Raw genomic sequence first — 17,233 nt, 5'->3', positions numbered from 1 at the left:
TCATGAAACTGACCGCGGGGCTTCGGGGCCAACCGACCAAGCGCCGAGTTCTAGACCTCCCAACCTGGCAGACTAGCTGGCAACTTTGGGCAATGTGTTAATAAATAAATACAAATGGTAGAAGTGTATTTAGTAGCTCGTATTGTTAATAGAAGCTTCAGCATTTTAGCTCATTGAAAGTGCCAGTGATGGAATTGCTCAGCGATGCTGGCAGGCTGGAAGTTTCTCAGTATTCGTATGTTTTATTACCGTTAAACAACCAGCACAGTCATGTTGATTGTCTTCTTACAGCTGATGTAAAGTTTATAGCACTTCAAATTTGAATGAAAAAAAATCTGTTTATGTTGAAGCCCACACATTTTATTAGGGAAAAGATTATCTGTTGCATCTAGGCTTTCCTAATTATCCATCATTGGAGGGATGTACCATTAATTTGAGCTATGATTTGAAGTGCATTATTTTGAACAAAAAAGGTTTTGAAGAACAAATGCTTCAAAGATTTAACAGTGTTGAAGAATTAATTGAAAAATTAGGCATCTTAATTGTAGGTTAATTTTACCATTGACTTATCACAATTGAACATGCAATAATAAGAAAATGTAATCCATTTTTAAATACCAACAGAAAGACCATCACAAAACAAACCTGTTGTGCAGCAACACAGAGAAACCAAGTGTGGCTACCAACTATTCAAAGATTTTGGCTGATATAGATGCAATAGGCTGGGAAAAACTTTCTAGTGTCAATCATGATTTTACTGAACTGAAGCTGAAAATGTATGATTCCTTGAATCACCAACACATTTTGAATGTCAAATTTAACAACAATGTGCCAGAGTTCTCTGCTGAATATCCCAGAAATATCAGCATTGAATGGCAAGAGGTATTTACTTATTAACCATGTGTTTTTTTAATTATTGGGATTCATAGTAACCAGAATCTTCTCACTAATAGGACAGTAGTACCTTAAGTGAAATGTACAGCTTATTTTGCCAAGAAGCAGAACAATATCAAGATTTCTGGAAAGCCATGGAAGAGCTAGATGCTGGGTGCTGGGTTTTGGAACCCGAAAATCCTTCAAGACGCGATACCTACAGGAAAATATCTATTGGTATATGAACACAGAACGTCTGCAAAATTTACATCATTTATCAATCTCAAATGTTTCCAACAGCTCCCAATGTTTCCTTGAAAGTTGAAGTAGATCCAAACCACCCATATGTTTTCCCTTCTATTACTTGGCTTGGATCTGAAACGGCCGTCTCAAAACTTAGGGAACAAATTTTGGATCGAATTGAGGTGTGTGTCTCTTTTTTATTGTTTATATTTTTCATATTCGCTTTCGTTTTATTCCCACTAACGAAAACAATAGGTGTGGGATAATGACTTGCCAATTAACACCAATCTAGAAAGGCTACTCGAAATTTCTCTGCCATTAAAACAAACGCTTGATATGGGCACTGAAAATTCTGAGGTAACATGTTGTATTTGCTACTCCGAGCGCTTAAATGGCGAAGTGCCGTCGCGAACTTGTGACAATCCGAACTGTGGTCAATCGTTCCACATCTTTTGCTTGTACGAGGTATACATATCTATTTTACGGCACTTGTTATAGAAGCCTTTGTAATATCTTATTTTTCGATTGGAAAAATGCAGTGGTTGCGATCTTTGATACAAACAACAAGAAAGCAAGGGAACAAAGTCTTTGGAGAATGCCCGCTTTGCGAACAAGTAAATCCTAATCCGCTTAATTATTTATAGTCACCTAAAACTAAAATTGCTTTGCAGCCTATTTCATGCAATCCACCTGCTAGCTAAAGTGCCCAAAAGGAAAATTGGCGGTTTCATTCAGTGAGTCGTCATTGCACTAATGCAACCGATGGTTTAAATAAAATTCTAAAAATATTACCGTGTGATACCTGGTGTGCCTCACAAGCCAAAAACCCCAGCGTCTTGTAAAATGCTTATATAAACTATTTTAATTTTCTTCGTGTGATCTTTTGTCTTTCTCCTTTTACTATAAAGAAATCTCGTCGTATTGGTAAAAAGCGTAAAAAAGTCACAAGGGAAACAAGCTGTTGTGCTACTTGGAATTTCGAAACTAAAATATTTTGGCTCGCAAAATGGTTTTCATGATTTCAGAACCTGAATGAACACCTTGATTACTCACACTAGGTGGGTAGAAAATGGAACTGTGAATATTCAATGTGCAAGTTCTAACATAATATTGACAATGTTTCGTTCGTATAACTTTGCGTTGCCAGACTATAAGGCACTTAGAAAGATTTATGCATGATATGCCAAGCATAGATTTCCTTGCATAAATGCACCTGTAACTATGTTTCTACACGAAACTTAAAGAAAGCTCCCGCCTATAGGTTATAAATCTTATTTTGAAAAATATACATAGTATACCTAATCTATAAATGAATAAATGTAGCGACCTCGTAATGAAATTCTCTCACAAGGCAGAGCAGAGAAGGGCCGTTCTCATATCAGTACAAGAATTTTGGAATCTTGCTGTGAAACAATGAGAACTCGTCGAACACTGACTACTAACTTGTAGTAAAATTTTTCGGTGTAATTGTACTCTTGAAGGACCGAATTGTGGTCAAGGTTTTATCAGTTTGGAATTATATTTTATGACCTGAAAGTTGTCTGATGTGTTTCCTCTATGCCAGTCAATGGACAGGGTAGGGCAAGTCGCCTGACTGTCTGGCTTGAAAAAATCTTTGCCGAACAAACTGAACGTCCGACAAGCTTTTATAACAGTTCCTTTGTCGGGAGTCGCAACAGATAAGATATACGTAGAGTCTACAGAGACTTTCTCATGAAGAAACCGTGATTGATCGTGACTCAAAGGCGCGATAGCTCGAAGCAGAATTGATGTTATAAACAATCATAGTTAGCCGATTGAGAAAGTGTGGGCTCAGCAACTGGTTCGCTGTGTCTCGGCTCACAGATAAATTTAGATGACTCATAGAATGCTGCATAAGAGATACCTCTATTTTCAAGAACTTGAAACATTTGAAAAATCTATTATTTTTTTCTCTCTTCGATCTGATAATTACAGTTATCACTATTGTCAAACCAAAACGTGAGCTCATGTAAGAAATAATATATTTTGTCTTCTCCGTTCAGTACAGGGTGTTATTTACTGGTAGAGTGATGATCATTGTAATGACACAGATGGGGTATTAATTCATGTAAAATGACCAGTGAGTGATGTATGTATGCCTCCGAACGTTTTGCTTTCATCGTAAAAAAAAAAAAAAAAACTATTATGACATCCTGCTCCTAGTGCGCTCTCTCTCTTCGTCTACGTTTTCGCTTTATTTCGAGGCCAGGGCGACAAGATGAGAGGTATAACAATAAACCAAACACTTTTTAATGCCTGGCAGACCAATCTGTAAACGGATTTCTCTTTTGACGGAGGCTGCTGCTGCTGACGATAGGCGGCAGACAAGCCGGCAGGGAAGTTTGGTCATCTAAACGGAAAAGCATCGACTTCGGACAAGGCCCTGAATATAAAGGATTTTCTTGATGAATGAGTTTTCAAAAAAAATAATTAAATGTATACACGAAATGCGGTCAATTACAACCTTGATTCAAATGCTGGTAACACTTTCCATCAGCCGGCCAATAATTTTGTTTCATCGTGTCTGGTTGGCAGTCGCACTTGGACTGACCAGTGACTGGATCGGCTGTAATTAGTTGACCAAGTGGGCATTTATCTTGAGTAAATTTTTCTACGCAAATGCCCCTTTCTTTGTCGGGAGCAAAAGCTGTGAAACAGGTGCATCCCGTCTTGTTTGCCTTAGGATCGAAAGTAAAATACTGTCCTGCTGGGCATGGACCTACTGAATGATGTTCGTAACATTTGCCGTCAAACAAGTGAGCGATCCACGAAGATTGACACTGACAAGATGTTCTTCCTGTCTCTGGATCAAGGTAGAAGAGCTCACCAAATTGGCATGGCCCTAAAAATAAAAAATGGGTTTGAATCATAGAATAAACAAAGCTTTAACTGAATTGGTCCACCTTGTCTCCACTGTTTGTAGCAGTTACCATCCTGCGGCCAATAATACCAGTTGTCGAATCGCTGACAGTTCTACGAAATGAGCCAATTTAAGTTGTGTTAGGTTCCAATGGTAAAGAAGATTTGAGGTGAGGGAACGATTTAAAAAATATGAAAGTGGATCAAGGGCTCATTTTATTGACCAACGACCATGACCATTGTCCATTGGACTTGGGTAGATCAGGATCTCTTTTTAAAAATGATGGCCCCTCCATACAATGAAACTCCTAAATAAAGGACCAGTTTAAGACCTTTTTGGGTAGACATTGGGCTGGCTGGCTACTGCGATCATAGACGAACCAGTGACCGTATTCACAAGGTCCTGCAAAATATGTTTTGAACATAATAGTAAAATACCAGTAAATTGTTAATAAGTACATTTGAGTAGGCAACTAACCTTGGTTATAGGCTGCATAGCAACGGCCGTTATCCATTAGGGAGGATGATGGTAAGCAGGCACACCTGGCAGAACTGATAGTCAAGCCATCCGCTTCATTGACGAAACAAGAGATTGGTGTTTCCTGTCAAACGTCACAACCCAATTTTTTTTTTGTTTGTTCGTATACAAATAACAAAAATACGTGTGTAATCGATTACAGGTATTGCTAACTGAAAGCTATTAACACGTTTGTACGAAGAAATAGGTTACCTCAGGACATTGGGTTGCGTTGCATGGCCCAACTCGTGGCGTATTGACCGGATAACAATTGCCATCGTTCCACTCGACATGTCCGTCCTGGCAAACGCATTCTGGGCGCAAGGTGCGGTAGTTGAAATTTAGCACCTTTCCTGACGCGCATGGCCTAGATGAAAAAAAGAAAGAAAAAGATTCCACGTGAAATTGATCTAGTCTCATCTAACTAACTGGTTAAAGCTTGTTACCCTGTTGAGTATAATTCAAAGCATTGAGCCGAATCAGGATGATAATGCATGGTCAGATTTTGGCTACAGGTACATCTTCCCTGAATCAGAACTTGACCCTTTTGGCATGGACCTTGAAACGAGATGAGATTTCATAATTAAAGTTGACAATGAACCTGTTATTGCTTAATGCTATTGTGGTCCCATGATGTGCAAATTCATTTAGCAATGGAAACCAGTGGTACCATAACGGTCCCCTGAGCAATTAATAATGGACGTTCGTTTCATTTTTTTTTATTGAACAGGTGAACAATTTCAACACCAATATTTATTTAAAATGTTATCTAATGGAGCAAATAATAAAATTTTTAAATCCCATTACCTTGCGTGTACTCCTCGTAACATTCACCATCAGATGTGAGGCGCGTCCAGAAGGGAGGACACTGACATTCGGCCGTTTCGAGATCGGAGTTCCAGACCAATTTGTGTCCTGGTTTGCATGGGCCTTGCGTCATTTCGCGATAGCAGATGCCATCGAGCGGCCAGTAAAGATGATATGGAAGACATGTACATTCAGCTTTACCTGACACAGGATTTTCAACCAGTTCATAACCTTCGGGGCAGGTTTTGATTAGGGATCTCTGTCGACCATCAACTGCAACCGTCACCATTAATAAAAACAACACAGATGCTAATAGCTGTTTGATTGCCATTGCGATTGACGATAGGTTTCCCCTGGATTCAGCTGGATGCAATACACAAGGGAAAATGGTGTGGTGTCCGTGCAAGAACGAAAACCCAACTGAAAACTTTAGACTGGAACTCGATTGGGTGTTCCTATTTCTCTCCGGGAGGGGCGGTGCTATTGGAGTTTGCTTGTGTTTGTATGCGTGTGCCGATGAGGGAAGGAGAGAGACAAAAACAACGAAAGTCACGTGACTATTCCCGTTAGGTGCATGGACGCGGAGTCTAGACCTGCAATGTTCGCATTGGAGGTCTCCTCTCACACGCAGCTCATGTATATACAAGAAAAATAGGTAAGACCAGCACAATGACGGTGTATAACAGCAGCCCGAATGCATGAAAACAAAAATGGAAACCAGCAGGATATTGCAACGAGAGAAAGTGATGGAAAATCAGTTAATTAGTATGTCGATTTATCTTGTATTAAAGTTAGCTCCGTGTACTTGTATACAAAATGCGCTTGCATAAATTTTATTTATTATAATACATTGTTTTAACGACAAGGAACAATAGCCATCGTTCAAGCTGGCATTTAATAGCAACCACTGTATGTTTTACGTATTCTAGCAGCTAGATAAAAAAAAAATTAACAATGACGGATATCATAATCATTAGAAACTAGAAGTTTTTGCGTACGTCAAGATTAAACGTAAGATGATCATCAAATTAGGCATTTTTCGGGGTTTTTTCCAGTAACTCTCCGGATGCACTAAAGCGTAAAGATGCGGTTTAGAAAACTTTGTAAGAAAATCCGCGAGTCGGCAAAACCTGATTCAATGGTTATGAGAAATTGTGGCAGAATAAGTCATCCCGTTGGCAAATGTTTTTTTTTGCAGAAACAATTCTCAATCCGTTCATATCTGCTGTTGGTCTTTAAAAAGAACAAGAAACACCTATTTTTTTTGTTATTTAAGCTTTAATACTGTAAAAATGTTGCCTTTCCCTGAAAAGATCTATATCTTTTTCTAAAGAAAAAAAAAACGAAAGAAAAAGAAAGAAAGAAAAAAGGGGAGCTGGTTCTGGGGAAGGTAAAAGAACCGTTCCAAAAGACCCAGTATGGAGCTACGCAACAACCATCCACCATTTAAGTTTACGTAGTATTTTCCAATAGCTTGTTACCATCGTCATAGTAGGCTACTTTAGTAGTTGGTGTGCAATTCTCACTACAAAAGCTGTTGGTTGCGGACCTTAAATGAGAAGAATGAAAGTAGTAAGTATAACGCGAATACACTGCCTTTCTACTGTGGATAAAGGGGCACAGACAAAGAAGGGTCGGCACACCTTTGATTGCGTACGATCGGCACACAGCAGGACTTTCCCTTTCGCCTCTAGACGCTGCTCAGCCTTGAAAATTATTAATGCCAACCTGAGAGACGAAATTCACGATGAAAAGAGAAACGGTGCGTCTGGCTAAATTTACCAGTTTTTTTTGGTGCGGAATTGGCAAGTCTGAAACGTAACGTCACCGAGATGTTCAGAGTTCAACGCCTTCCGGGTAACGGGCATTGAACTCAACCTAACGGTATTCATGATTTTCTTGTTGTTGTTCTCATGTTCTTTAAAGCTCATCACCCCACCTTTTGTACAGCCCTTGTGGCTATACCTGAGCTGAATGACCTTTTTTTTTAGTTGATTGATTGAATCAACTTAAGTATAAAGTAGTTTTCGTTGAACTATGGTTTTAAGCCAGTAATCTGTTTGCTCAAGGAAAAGCAAAAAGTGAAAGTCAAAAGTCAGGTTTTTGTTGTTTCCGCTGCCGTTGATTCTTAATTGTCATTATATACAGTGTATACTGCGGCAGCAACACCCATATCGGGCGGGAGTACCGAAACAAAACGGCGGGAAAATAATTCGTCGAATCGAATATGTCGTACTGGCTATATGTTCACCTGAAATTGAATCAACCTCTAATTTCTCTAACCTCTAAATTTTTTTCTAAGCACAAAAAACAAAATTCGCCGTATGGCACACAATCTTTATTAGTAATTACCAGTTACTGTGGGAAGTCGATTGTTTTAGCAAACGCTGGGGGGTGGTTCCACGAAATTCAAATGGCAATGATAAATTTGTGGAAACTCATACATTTTTTGAATTATCGTGGGAGCAGTGAATTACTAAAACGTGAATCACCTTAAAATCCGTTTGGTGTTGCCAACCCCTCCCGGCCAACTCGTTTGTCTTGAGAGTGTCGATTAGTGGTATAAATATGAAACGGAATGAAAATGTCGCCTCTGTAGTGTGGATAGTAGTTAGAATGAGCTCTGTTTGTTTCTTAGCAAATAGCAACCAAGACGGTGAATGATCGGCCCATTCAAGGGGAGGACGTTTAGAAGGTGGCAGGGGAATGCCGGCTTCCATCAGCACTTCCATATTTGCATGCCGAATTGTTGGCACAGCACGTTGCATGTACGCAAACGTCCCTTTTGCTGCAACAAAACTTTCTACGGTCTTTTGCTCTACTATATAGGTTAGCATTGTTGCTTTTTAAAGTTCCATTTTGCGGGTCATAAACTCTGCGATACCGATAACGATTTGATGGTTTTTTGCTGCACATGGTAACGAGGTTTGCGGATGGGCGTGTACTCATTGTCGCCAGTACTGCGTTTCTGTTTTTGATATACCAGCCTGTGGATTACGCCATACGAACCACCGGATATTATTGTGACAATGCAAGCTCCCAACCATCGTACCGTAACGTAGCACGCTCGACCCTCCCTATACCATGACAATCGGGAAATCCCGTTATTTTTTTCTCTGCTGTTTTCTATTTGCGATCGCTTTCGCCTTCGAACGTACTGAAGCAACATTGTAACCACACTTGTGTGCCCTAATTTTGTGAGCTGACTCACTTTGACGGTCTATAACGAAGGTTCTTCTTACGCGGCGGGCCCTCTTTTTTGCATTTTTATTGTGATTAAGACGCAAAATGACGATTAAACGCCAAGAAAGATCGCATAATGTTTCATTCCTTTCTACATCATGATGTTTTCTTCTTTGCGTTGAAAAGTCGGTGTCTGGTTTATAAATTAGTTGTTTGGTCGGGTCTTAGGAAAGGAGTACTTTCGAGACAGTACAAATTCCGTTGCGCTTTAAAGGAGGTTGACATCGACTTTCGTAAGCAGCGCACTTAACAGCATTTTAATCAAATGGATTGATATTGAGGAGTGGCCACTCGTTAAAGTTTGGCGAATAACCCGAAATTAATTTTCTCGTCGACCACATTCCATGATCAACAGGCAAGTAGGCATCTCCGCCATCTACACGCAAACTTTAATGTAACCAACGTAACAAAATTTTCTCTTTCGGCAGGCCAAAAGTAAAGAGGTGTACATCTTTGCTACGGTTAACGTTAACTAGAGGTTAGCTGTCCAATCACTCACATAGTTAAATAATATATATTCCTCTTAGCTAAACGTTATAGGCCTACTGGGTGCTAACTGAAAATTCTTTTGATCGCAAACATTGGAAAAATCCAAAAATACTTTTCCCAAAGAAAATTTTTTTTAAAGTTTAAGTTGTCATAATGATTAAAACTAGACTAAAGGTTTACATTTTGCACATTTTCAACTATGCCCATATAAAATTCTTCGTTGCGATTGATTTAAAAAACTATGAACTAAAGTGAAATTAACGGTAAAGTTGTTACCCAGTTAACGGGTTAACTTACATGAGTTGTCAACATTTCCTTCTGCTATTTTGTTGTTGTTTTTTCACTGCCTTTTGTTTAATATAATTGGCGCTAATATTTAATACTGATGCTGATGCTGAATTGCTATTTGTCCAAAGTAATAGGTAAGTGATATCTGTCAGGTCGACTTGATTGGAAATTATTTAACATTTTGCTTGGTGCAGCGTTGTTAATTCTACTTGCATCACCTTATTTTTGTTTTCTTGCAGGTCTAGTTAATGGAACCTATACCTCTTCCCCCTCCTTTCCCATTACTGCCAAAGGAGGGAAGCCCGAATAACCTGTCAAAATCTGAAAACACCAAAAGCAATGGAGTTGCTATAGATTTGGATCCTGTGGAACTTTGGATGAAGCTAAATGGAAAAGTAAATGGTACTTTCCTGGTGGCCTGGCAAAATACCCCTACAGTTCTGCAGAATGGTCCACAGTACATACTTATCCAGCAAGCGCTAGTCAATCACAGCAAGAGATTTACTAAGATGTGTGTTTAGGTGTGGACTTGTTGCCTTAGCCATGGCTGCTCAATCCCATGGGCGAGCAATTGATACAGATTCGATATTTCAAAAAGCATTAAATATGGGAATTACCAAACAAGGAGAACTATTCAGTTCCTTTGCTATGTGTGAACTTGCCAGTTGTATAGAAATGAAACCTTTGCTTCTCGATGACGGTTTCCGCGATGCCGAAGTTTTGTTACGATATTTAATATCGGACAAAATGCTTCTTGTTCCGTAAAGATTTTACCCCATAGTATTGAAACAAAAATAAATCCTAACTGGTTTTCATTATTTTTTGAAAATAGGTATGATGCTGATTGTAACCATTCACCATGTCTAAAAAACGGCCATAAAGCCCATTGGGCGTTGCTGGTTGGAATTCTCTTTCAAGTGGATGACAGTTTCAACCACAACGGATGTTGTTCACGAGAGCTTCTGAGGCAAAACATTTATCGGATATCAGATGTGCATGCCAGTTGCGACCTGCCTAGTCTAGTAAATAAAGAAAAGATTTATTTTTTGGCCAAACATGGGAAAAGTAAACGATTGGCCATCTGGAGCTACAACAGTTTGCAAGCCAGTAATAATAATTTGCAAGAAGTTGATCCGAAGCGCGTGAACGATCTAGAATATGTCCTCCCACCTAATAATAATTTAGCAGACCTACGCGGTAAAGTAATAGTTTTGTGCTAATTGCGATATCCAGACGTACTTTGTGTGGTTATTTTCAATTTTTTACTGAGGTGGTTAAGATGAGCCAATAAACATACCACCAGAGTTTTTCTCCCTTTCCTTAATTGAAATTTCTTAGTGGAGTTAGGTGATTCTTCCTCTGTCTTGAGTGGCATTGTATCAATCAAATGTGGGTTGCATAAAAATGAATTGTTTAAAAGAAACATTGTCTCGTATCGTGTATGGCATTGTAAATAAGATCATTGTTGTACGATCGACAAGGGTGAATCATGGTTCAGCATAACATTAAGAATAATGCAGCAAAACGTTGAGCATAGTCTGCTAAGCTCGTTTAAGAAAATTTGCGAAGTTGCTCAGTTGAAATTCACGACGGCACTGCAGACGTTTTTCCCATCCTATATCTCCATAAAATTGCCCGCGGACGTAGCCAAAGCTAACAGGTGGGTGGTTAAAGTGATTATCCAAGATTCTACCCAGTCGTCTAGGCACTTTGGTCGTCGAAACAATCTCATAGTCTTAAAGTGGAATTGTCATATCTTGGCAGTAAATTATTTGCCGTTCCTGTTTGAAGTTTGGACAGATTGGCTGCAGAATTTAGTTTTTTCTGTCGTTTGCATGCAAAATTCCATTCACAATTAATCAAGAACTGCACAAAATATGGGTAAAGCCATTCATTGTTATCATAAAGTATCCTACTGTAAGCCAATAAGACGACACATGGAATTGTAGGGTATCCTTTCTACAGCAAGACAATATTTCGACATCACTGAAATGTTAGTAAAGCATGCGACTAGGTAGAATTAAACCAAACGTTAGTCTTTAGCTTTTCCTTGGCAAACTAAACTTTTTTTCTTTTTATATTTTGTTTCTACTTCTCAATTTTTTATTTTCATTGTTTTGTTTTTTAAAGGAGTTCAGAAGCTTTGTTTTTTGCTGACTTCTGTTATGATTCTGTCCTTACTACTCGGTTGTGGGTCAGAAGCGACCATCTACAGTGGTCGGTCTCCCGGTAATCGCCGAGATTCAGCTTCAGAGACATCGAGTGGGGACGAAAAACTGCAAACGCTTATCTCTCTGGAACCCTATTATAAGTCAACTCCGCAACCACCACTGCAACGGCGGAAACTGCCGAAGAATCCTTACGCCGATTATGTTGATTATTACTCACGAATGTTATAATTTTTTACTTCCTCCGTCTTGTTGTTCTGTCCATGTGCGATAGAGATTAATACATCTCGGCTTATATCAGGATCACAAGTACGATTGTAAATTCAATGGGTGGCAGTAGCTATCTAGGACGTGTATTGAGTAGTAGGTTAGAGCAAGCAAACAAATATAGAACTGAAAAGCGACACAATGGAATGTTAAATTGCTAAGCTCTGCTTTTTGAAAAGCCTAGCTAAAGAATATTAGATGCTCCTTGGGTTAGCACAAAAACATTTGACAAAGTGAACAGTGATTCTGAAAAACGAGGTCTTAATAAGGTTAATGAGGAAGGTACGACGCTCGACGACATGGATAGCTGCAAGACTTTTGTAAATGCGTCAACGTGAGACACGTATCTCTTTACAGGATGGAGTTGCTACAGTTTCATTTATCCGAGTCCGTGGTCTTCGAAAAATCCTTGTGGCGTCTCTTCCTAAGAAAAAAATAGACAAAGGCAAGCAACTCAAATTTTCGTTCATTGTTTAACAGAAACAGTGTGACGTGTATTGGTTTTCACACTCCTACATAGTGGTATGTGTACACAATAAACATGTTAATAATTATTTTTATCATTAAAAATAACGAGGATTCTTCCATTTCTTTCAATGTAAAATTGTGTGTTATCGACAAGGGCTCTCTCTAGGCACAAGACTTTTTGTTCATCTATATCAGACCAATTTCTCTGAGTGCGCCCTCCACTGCCTCGTCCTTTGGAACACACAAATCACATTATAAGTACAATGAAAAAAATATATAAACATATAGAATAGTAGTTATGATTTTCTAAAAATATACTAGGTATCTGTATGACTAATCCCTGATACATGACTACATTAGAAGGCACTTACTTCTACTTTCACTGAGACAGTGCACTGAGATTTCTTATAAGTTACTTAGGAACAAAAAGAATTTGGTTTCGTTTTCGAGATCGAAGGGCCTGTTATAAAGCGACAGGTTTCGCGTCGTTACTAACCTCCTGCAGTAGGTCCTGAGCCGCAATCGCTTTTAAAACGTTCTTTTTTGAGGTCTCCTGCACTTCACCACCAAGCATCAGCTCATCCAACATGAAATAGGCTTTTTCAAAATTAAATATGATATCCAACTCACAGACCTGTTGGAAAACTTTGCTTGTCATACATTCTATGAATCATAACTGTGGACATAACTCACACTTCCAAAGTATTTGTCAAGTAACTCAACATAGCGATGGATGATTTCTAGGGTGAGCAGTTCATTGTCAGATTGTTCAATTGCACAGCAAAAGTACAGACTAGCATACCTGCAATCGAATGAACAGTCAATTGTTTTGTTAGGGCAATCACAAATCACAGGTAATGAAGGAAATACATGGATGAAATTTAGATTACTTCAACACTTTTTGATCAATGATCTCTATGCTTAAAACTATTGAATAAAGTACATGTTGCCAAAACAACAAACCATATGTGCATTGCCTATGTGCTTAACTAAATGGAAGTAGACAAATAAATGTGCCTTACCGTTTGTAGACAATTTTCAACTCTCTCCATTCCAGAAAGCTGCACATTTTGGGTTTTCGTGTCAAAATGGTTGCAACAAGATCTCTAGTAATCTTTTTCTTTGCTTTGTCTGGCTGGGCTGAGTACCATTTTTGAAGACGAAGCTTTCCTTGGCGACTGAACAAAAGCATAAATTGCATCTGCCGAGAAGCAAACGTTAATTTCAAATATTGGCAAGAGAAACACAAGGACATCGTACCATTTTTGGAAGAAAATATTTGAGTCACGATGGCAGAAACAACTTTTCTGCTCGACGTTTCCTGCCTATCCTCCTAGTTTCATATCCCACAAATTATTGCTTACCCTCCTCTCCCCGCTTTGTCGTTCACTCGGCTTTTTCTAGCCAGCGTTGCCAAAACCCAAAAAGGCGAGCGAATCTGAGACGTTCTCCCGCATTCTCCACACGCCAGGCTGCCAGACCCAGCCCCACTAGGCCACTACCTCCACGTTCCTCAGAACAGGTATGTGGGAAGCCTGCGTAAGGTGTCCTCCAGATCTTTGAGAAAGCGGAACCCGTATTCTATGTGAATGTTTTCACGATGGTTGTCTTAATGGAATTTTCCGATATTTTCTGCTCTACTTTTTACTTCGATTACAATGAATGAACCTGAATCTCTTGTTAGCCATGGGAGACCGACGAGATATTACGATCTTTTAACGACTTTTTTCACAGACAATTACTCAGTATTACTTCTCGTGCAATTTTACTCGCGACGAGGTAATCAAAATTTATTTTTGATAATCTAAAGGGAACGTGATAATTCCAACCAAAGAGGGACACAAATAGCCATAACCAATAGTTGACACACAAAATTATAGTCGTCTTCATTTTCTTTTTGGATGTGTCGAATAATGGTATCCGACGATACCTCACGATATGCTGCCTTCAGCTGACAGGATAGCAGTTCTTGAGGTATTTTGGTAAACGTTTGTACCCAAGACAACTACTCGTCAATGAATGTCGTCTCCTCTTTAATGAAAAACTCGACTGTCTCCTCTTCCAATTCTCCTCCACGTCCTTCAGTTTCATCCGTATCCACATCTGCGTCAAAACGATTTTTTTTTAGAAATGCCGAACTCAGTGAAAACTTATCCAGTCACTTACTGTTGCGCAACTCGATGCGTCGGCGGCGTTGTTCTGCGTACTCCTCTAATTTTTGCTTGCGTAAGTCTTCGTATTCCTGCATCAATTTGCGCCTCTTTTCTACCAATTCCTGAAGAACAATGAAAAATTACACACTTTTAGATATCAGAACCCTAAGCAATTTTAAAAAAATGGTTACTTTGGAAGCCTTGGTCATTTTTAGTCGATCTTTGACTTCAAATTGAGCACTAAATTTCTTCAGAGATTTCTTGATGTCCTTAATTTGTTGGGCCGAGAGTAGAGAAGGCGGTCGAGGCCTCCATTGCAACTGACAAAATTTGTCTAGCGCAACTCGCTTAAGGATGCGCCCTTGGAACGACCACAGCCAGTAAGCATTATCGACCTGAAATGACCCGGCGTTATTATGCTGTTGAAAAATTTACTTGTTTGTGTTGTTATACCTTATGGCCCCACCAAGAAACGGCAGTTGCGACGTACCGACCGGTAGGATCCCATTCTACATCAGTAGCCATGAAGTGTTCGCCCGTATTCATGACGGTAAAATCATGCGTGTCGACGAATTCCAGGGTACCAGACATAGCTCGTAGACCAGCCAAAACAATGAATTGACCTGATTTAAAATGCAACAATGGTTCAACGTTTCGAGACATAAAAAATAATGAAAAATAAATTTTTACCTGAAGGGGCCCAATACAACTGGTTGCATGGTTTCCGCTCGTACTTTTTAACCAGAGTAGGTGTCTGGCCTGTTTTGACTTCGTAAAAAGAGACAGAGGTGCTGGGGGGTTCGCCATGGATGACGGCAAACTTGGTACCTACTGGCTCCCATGCAAAAGCTTGAATAGTTTCCTTAATTTCGACCGAGTCTACAGGAATTTGTTTTTCTCTCATGTGGAAAACCTCCAAATTGTAGTAGATACCACTAACAAAAAGAGAGCGTTACGAATTTCTACGATTTAGCTAAGGTCTGTCTTACCTATATTTAATATCTGACTTGTCTTTACGGATTTTGGCATAGCGGTCAACCTTGACGCACAAATAATCGCCCGACTTTTGCCAATACATTTTGCAGTCGGCCACGCTAAACAAATTCTTGACCCTTACTTCATTGCGACTGGGTAGTTCAAGAAGAGTGACGCGAGCAGGAGTATCCTTCTCTTCGCCAACCCAGTATGCAATTGTGTTATCGGTTGGACTCCAAGCAAAGTCACGGATACCTTGAACCTACAGTAAAGATAATGTATAATGCCACGAAAGAAACAAGAAATTTGGCTGCTTACTTTGATCGATTTCTTGTCCAAGAGACCGAAAGATGGCGTTTCGTAGACAGAGAGCATATCAACTCCCATTCTGGCGAAATACTTGTCATCATGTGCCCATTTGAAAATAGGCAAGGCTTGAGATTTATCGGCATTGAAAGCTCGACGCTTAAGTCCACTCAAGACATCCCAAATTATAATAGCTTGTGGTTCATCGGTTGCCCTCGAATCGGCTAAGGGGCTAAAAGATACCAAATACTTTTCACATGGCGAAAAGTCGATAAATTGCACTCCCGGGTGGCTGAAACGAACAATTTGCTGAAATTTCTCTCCACCCCAAAGGGCAATACCCTTTGCATGGAAAGGTGGCCAAATATGTTCCAAGGGGTGACCACCGTACCAATGTCTCTGTCCATCTCTATGGAGAATTATGAATTGATTAAGAGGGAAAAAGAATTTAATATGGATGAACTCACAGGTCTTTCTTCTAGTAGAGTGGGTTCAGGTTGGGTGTTCAAGTTCACAGCAACTTTGTCTCCTTGTTCATATACAATGGAGAATTGGTCACACGCATCTGGGTCAAGGAGGTAGTATTGGAGGCATCCTTGCTCCTTAAATGGCTGTGGAGTAGGATTTTCCCACTTATCAAGAATTTCATTATACTTTTCAAAGTCAGTCAGCAAGTTCACTGTGAAGGTGTGATTCTTATCAAACTTGTAGCCATTAGTTCCTTTAAGAACTTCCAATGCCTCATTGGCATTCGAGTATTCAATGAAAACATGACTAGAGGGTTAGGAAAAATATAATATTTGTTAAGAATGACACATAACATTTAGGCAAGAACCACATTACCCCTTAGTGGACCCATCAGCATTCAGGGGATAGTACTCATTAGTTATCTTGCCAAACTTCTGGAAGAGCTTTCTCAGGACGTTTTGAAGTTTTTCTATTCTCTCTGTGCCAACTTGGGGTACACCATCAATGACAACAATCGATTCAACTCCGTCGGTTTCTTTTGGTCGCTGTCTGATGAGGTCACCCATAAGATCTGCATTGACAGTTACCCGGATTCAATGCCGGCATGCTCAGTCTGCCGTATGGACATGCTTAATTAACAATTGTACCTTGTTCGGAAATATCGTCTTCATATCCTTCCGGGTCATCAAAGTTGGGTTCTTCTTCCAATTCATCATTAGGATTAGAATCCGAGTCTTCATTATTTTGCTGAGCTCTATCACTTTCTTTTCGTCGAGCCATGATGTGGGAAAAGTACTGCACACCGACGGACACGAGTTGTAATGGCGGAACGCTTCTGCCAGATTTCTGTGAATACTGCCAATCGAGAAAGACTGTACAAACTTTTCTAATTTTTTACTCTTTGGTAGTTTACAGAATGCAGAAAAAAAACCGAACGTTACGAATATAAATGTGCAACATATCTTCTTGGCACCCGTCGAAATAAATGCTGCATTAATTATAATAAAAAGCCAGCGAAAGAAGGACAATTAAAAGCTTTTTCAGTGCGTGGCAACTAAGCAATTGCTAGCAGCCGAAATCAAGATGCT

At 39.5% G+C, this 17,233-nt stretch overlaps 5 protein-coding genes and 1 long non-coding RNA gene across 8 annotated transcripts; 3 read left to right on the top strand and 3 right to left on the bottom strand.

Moving 5' to 3' along the window:
• Positions 1–107: 107 nt before the first annotated feature.
• On the top strand, positions 108–1,986 carry LOC130690133 (E3 ubiquitin-protein ligase FANCL-like). Of its 2 annotated transcripts, XM_059495917.1 has the most exons (9): positions 108–125; positions 156–296; positions 368–544; positions 625–882; positions 954–1,110; positions 1,174–1,298; positions 1,372–1,581; positions 1,656–1,730; positions 1,788–1,986. In XM_059495917.1, exons 2-9 carry the CDS (start codon positions 189–191, stop codon positions 1,815–1,817), a joined length of 1,140 nt encoding a protein of 379 aa, XP_059351900.1. In that variant the 5' UTR covers positions 108–125; positions 156–188; the 3' UTR covers positions 1,818–1,986. The 2 variants fall into 2 exon arrangements, with proteins under 2 accessions (XP_059351900.1, XP_057369102.1); XM_057513119.2 differs by lacking the exon at positions 108–125 and having other exon boundaries at positions 136–296.
• A 1,116-nt stretch (positions 1,987–3,102) lies between these two features.
• LOC130690131 (fibrillin-2-like) lies at positions 3,103–5,761 on the bottom strand. The gene is made up of 8 exons (XM_057513116.2): positions 5,321–5,761; positions 4,960–5,071; positions 4,727–4,880; positions 4,475–4,598; positions 4,329–4,399; positions 4,041–4,110; positions 3,602–3,979; positions 3,103–3,520 (listed from the first exon to the last, which is right to left on the bottom strand). Exons 1-8 carry the CDS (start codon positions 5,649–5,651, stop codon positions 3,387–3,389), a joined length of 1,374 nt encoding a protein of 457 aa, XP_057369099.1. The 5' UTR covers positions 5,652–5,761; the 3' UTR covers positions 3,103–3,386.
• Positions 5,762–9,362: 3,601 nt separating this feature from the next.
• Positions 9,363–10,560, top strand: LOC130690159 (actin maturation protease-like). The gene is made up of 4 exons (XM_057513155.1): positions 9,363–9,474; positions 9,580–9,797; positions 9,862–10,101; positions 10,173–10,560. The coding sequence occupies exons 2-4, from the start codon at positions 9,589–9,591 to the stop codon at positions 10,558–10,560; spliced, it is 837 nt and encodes a 278-aa protein (XP_057369138.1). The 5' UTR covers positions 9,363–9,474; positions 9,580–9,588.
• Positions 10,561–10,992: 432 nt separating this feature from the next.
• LOC130690217 (uncharacterized) lies at positions 10,993–11,811 on the top strand. The gene is made up of 2 exons (XR_009000903.2): positions 10,993–11,221; positions 11,471–11,811. It is a non-coding gene; the product is annotated as an uncharacterized LOC130690217 (long non-coding RNA).
• A 36-nt stretch (positions 11,812–11,847) lies between these two features.
• Positions 11,848–13,611, bottom strand: LOC130690192 (AP-1 complex subunit sigma-2-like). Of its 2 annotated transcripts, none has more exons than XM_057513198.2 (5): positions 13,504–13,611; positions 13,266–13,444; positions 12,937–13,045; positions 12,740–12,877; positions 11,848–12,199 (listed from the first exon to the last, which is right to left on the bottom strand). In XM_057513198.2, the coding sequence occupies exons 1-5, from the start codon at positions 13,504–13,506 to the stop codon at positions 12,155–12,157; spliced, it is 474 nt and encodes a 157-aa protein (XP_057369181.1). In that variant the 5' UTR covers positions 13,507–13,611; the 3' UTR covers positions 11,848–12,154. The 2 variants fall into 2 exon arrangements, with proteins under 2 accessions (XP_057369181.1, XP_057369182.1); XM_057513199.2 differs by lacking the exon at positions 11,848–12,199 and adding an exon at positions 12,245–12,474.
• Positions 13,612–13,991: 380 nt separating this feature from the next.
• Positions 13,992–16,983, bottom strand: LOC130690110 (eukaryotic translation initiation factor 3 subunit B-like). The gene is given in 11 exon segments (XM_057513090.2): positions 13,992–14,346; positions 14,410–14,518; positions 14,588–14,791; positions 14,850–15,019; positions 15,087–15,331; positions 15,386–15,633; positions 15,690–16,031; positions 16,033–16,086; positions 16,145–16,451; positions 16,521–16,716; positions 16,793–16,983. Coding segments are annotated over 11 exon segments (2,106 nt in total). The 5' UTR covers positions 16,926–16,983; the 3' UTR covers positions 13,992–14,248.
• Between the last annotated feature and the right edge of the window lie 250 nt (positions 16,984–17,233).

The sequence above is a fragment of the Daphnia carinata genome, chromosome 6, assembly GCF_022539665.2.
Source record: "Daphnia carinata strain CSIRO-1 chromosome 6, CSIRO_AGI_Dcar_HiC_V3, whole genome shotgun sequence".
NCBI classification, from domain to species: domain Eukaryota; kingdom Metazoa; phylum Arthropoda; class Branchiopoda; order Diplostraca; family Daphniidae; genus Daphnia; species Daphnia carinata.
This window is presented reverse-complemented; position numbering and strand designations above follow the sequence as displayed.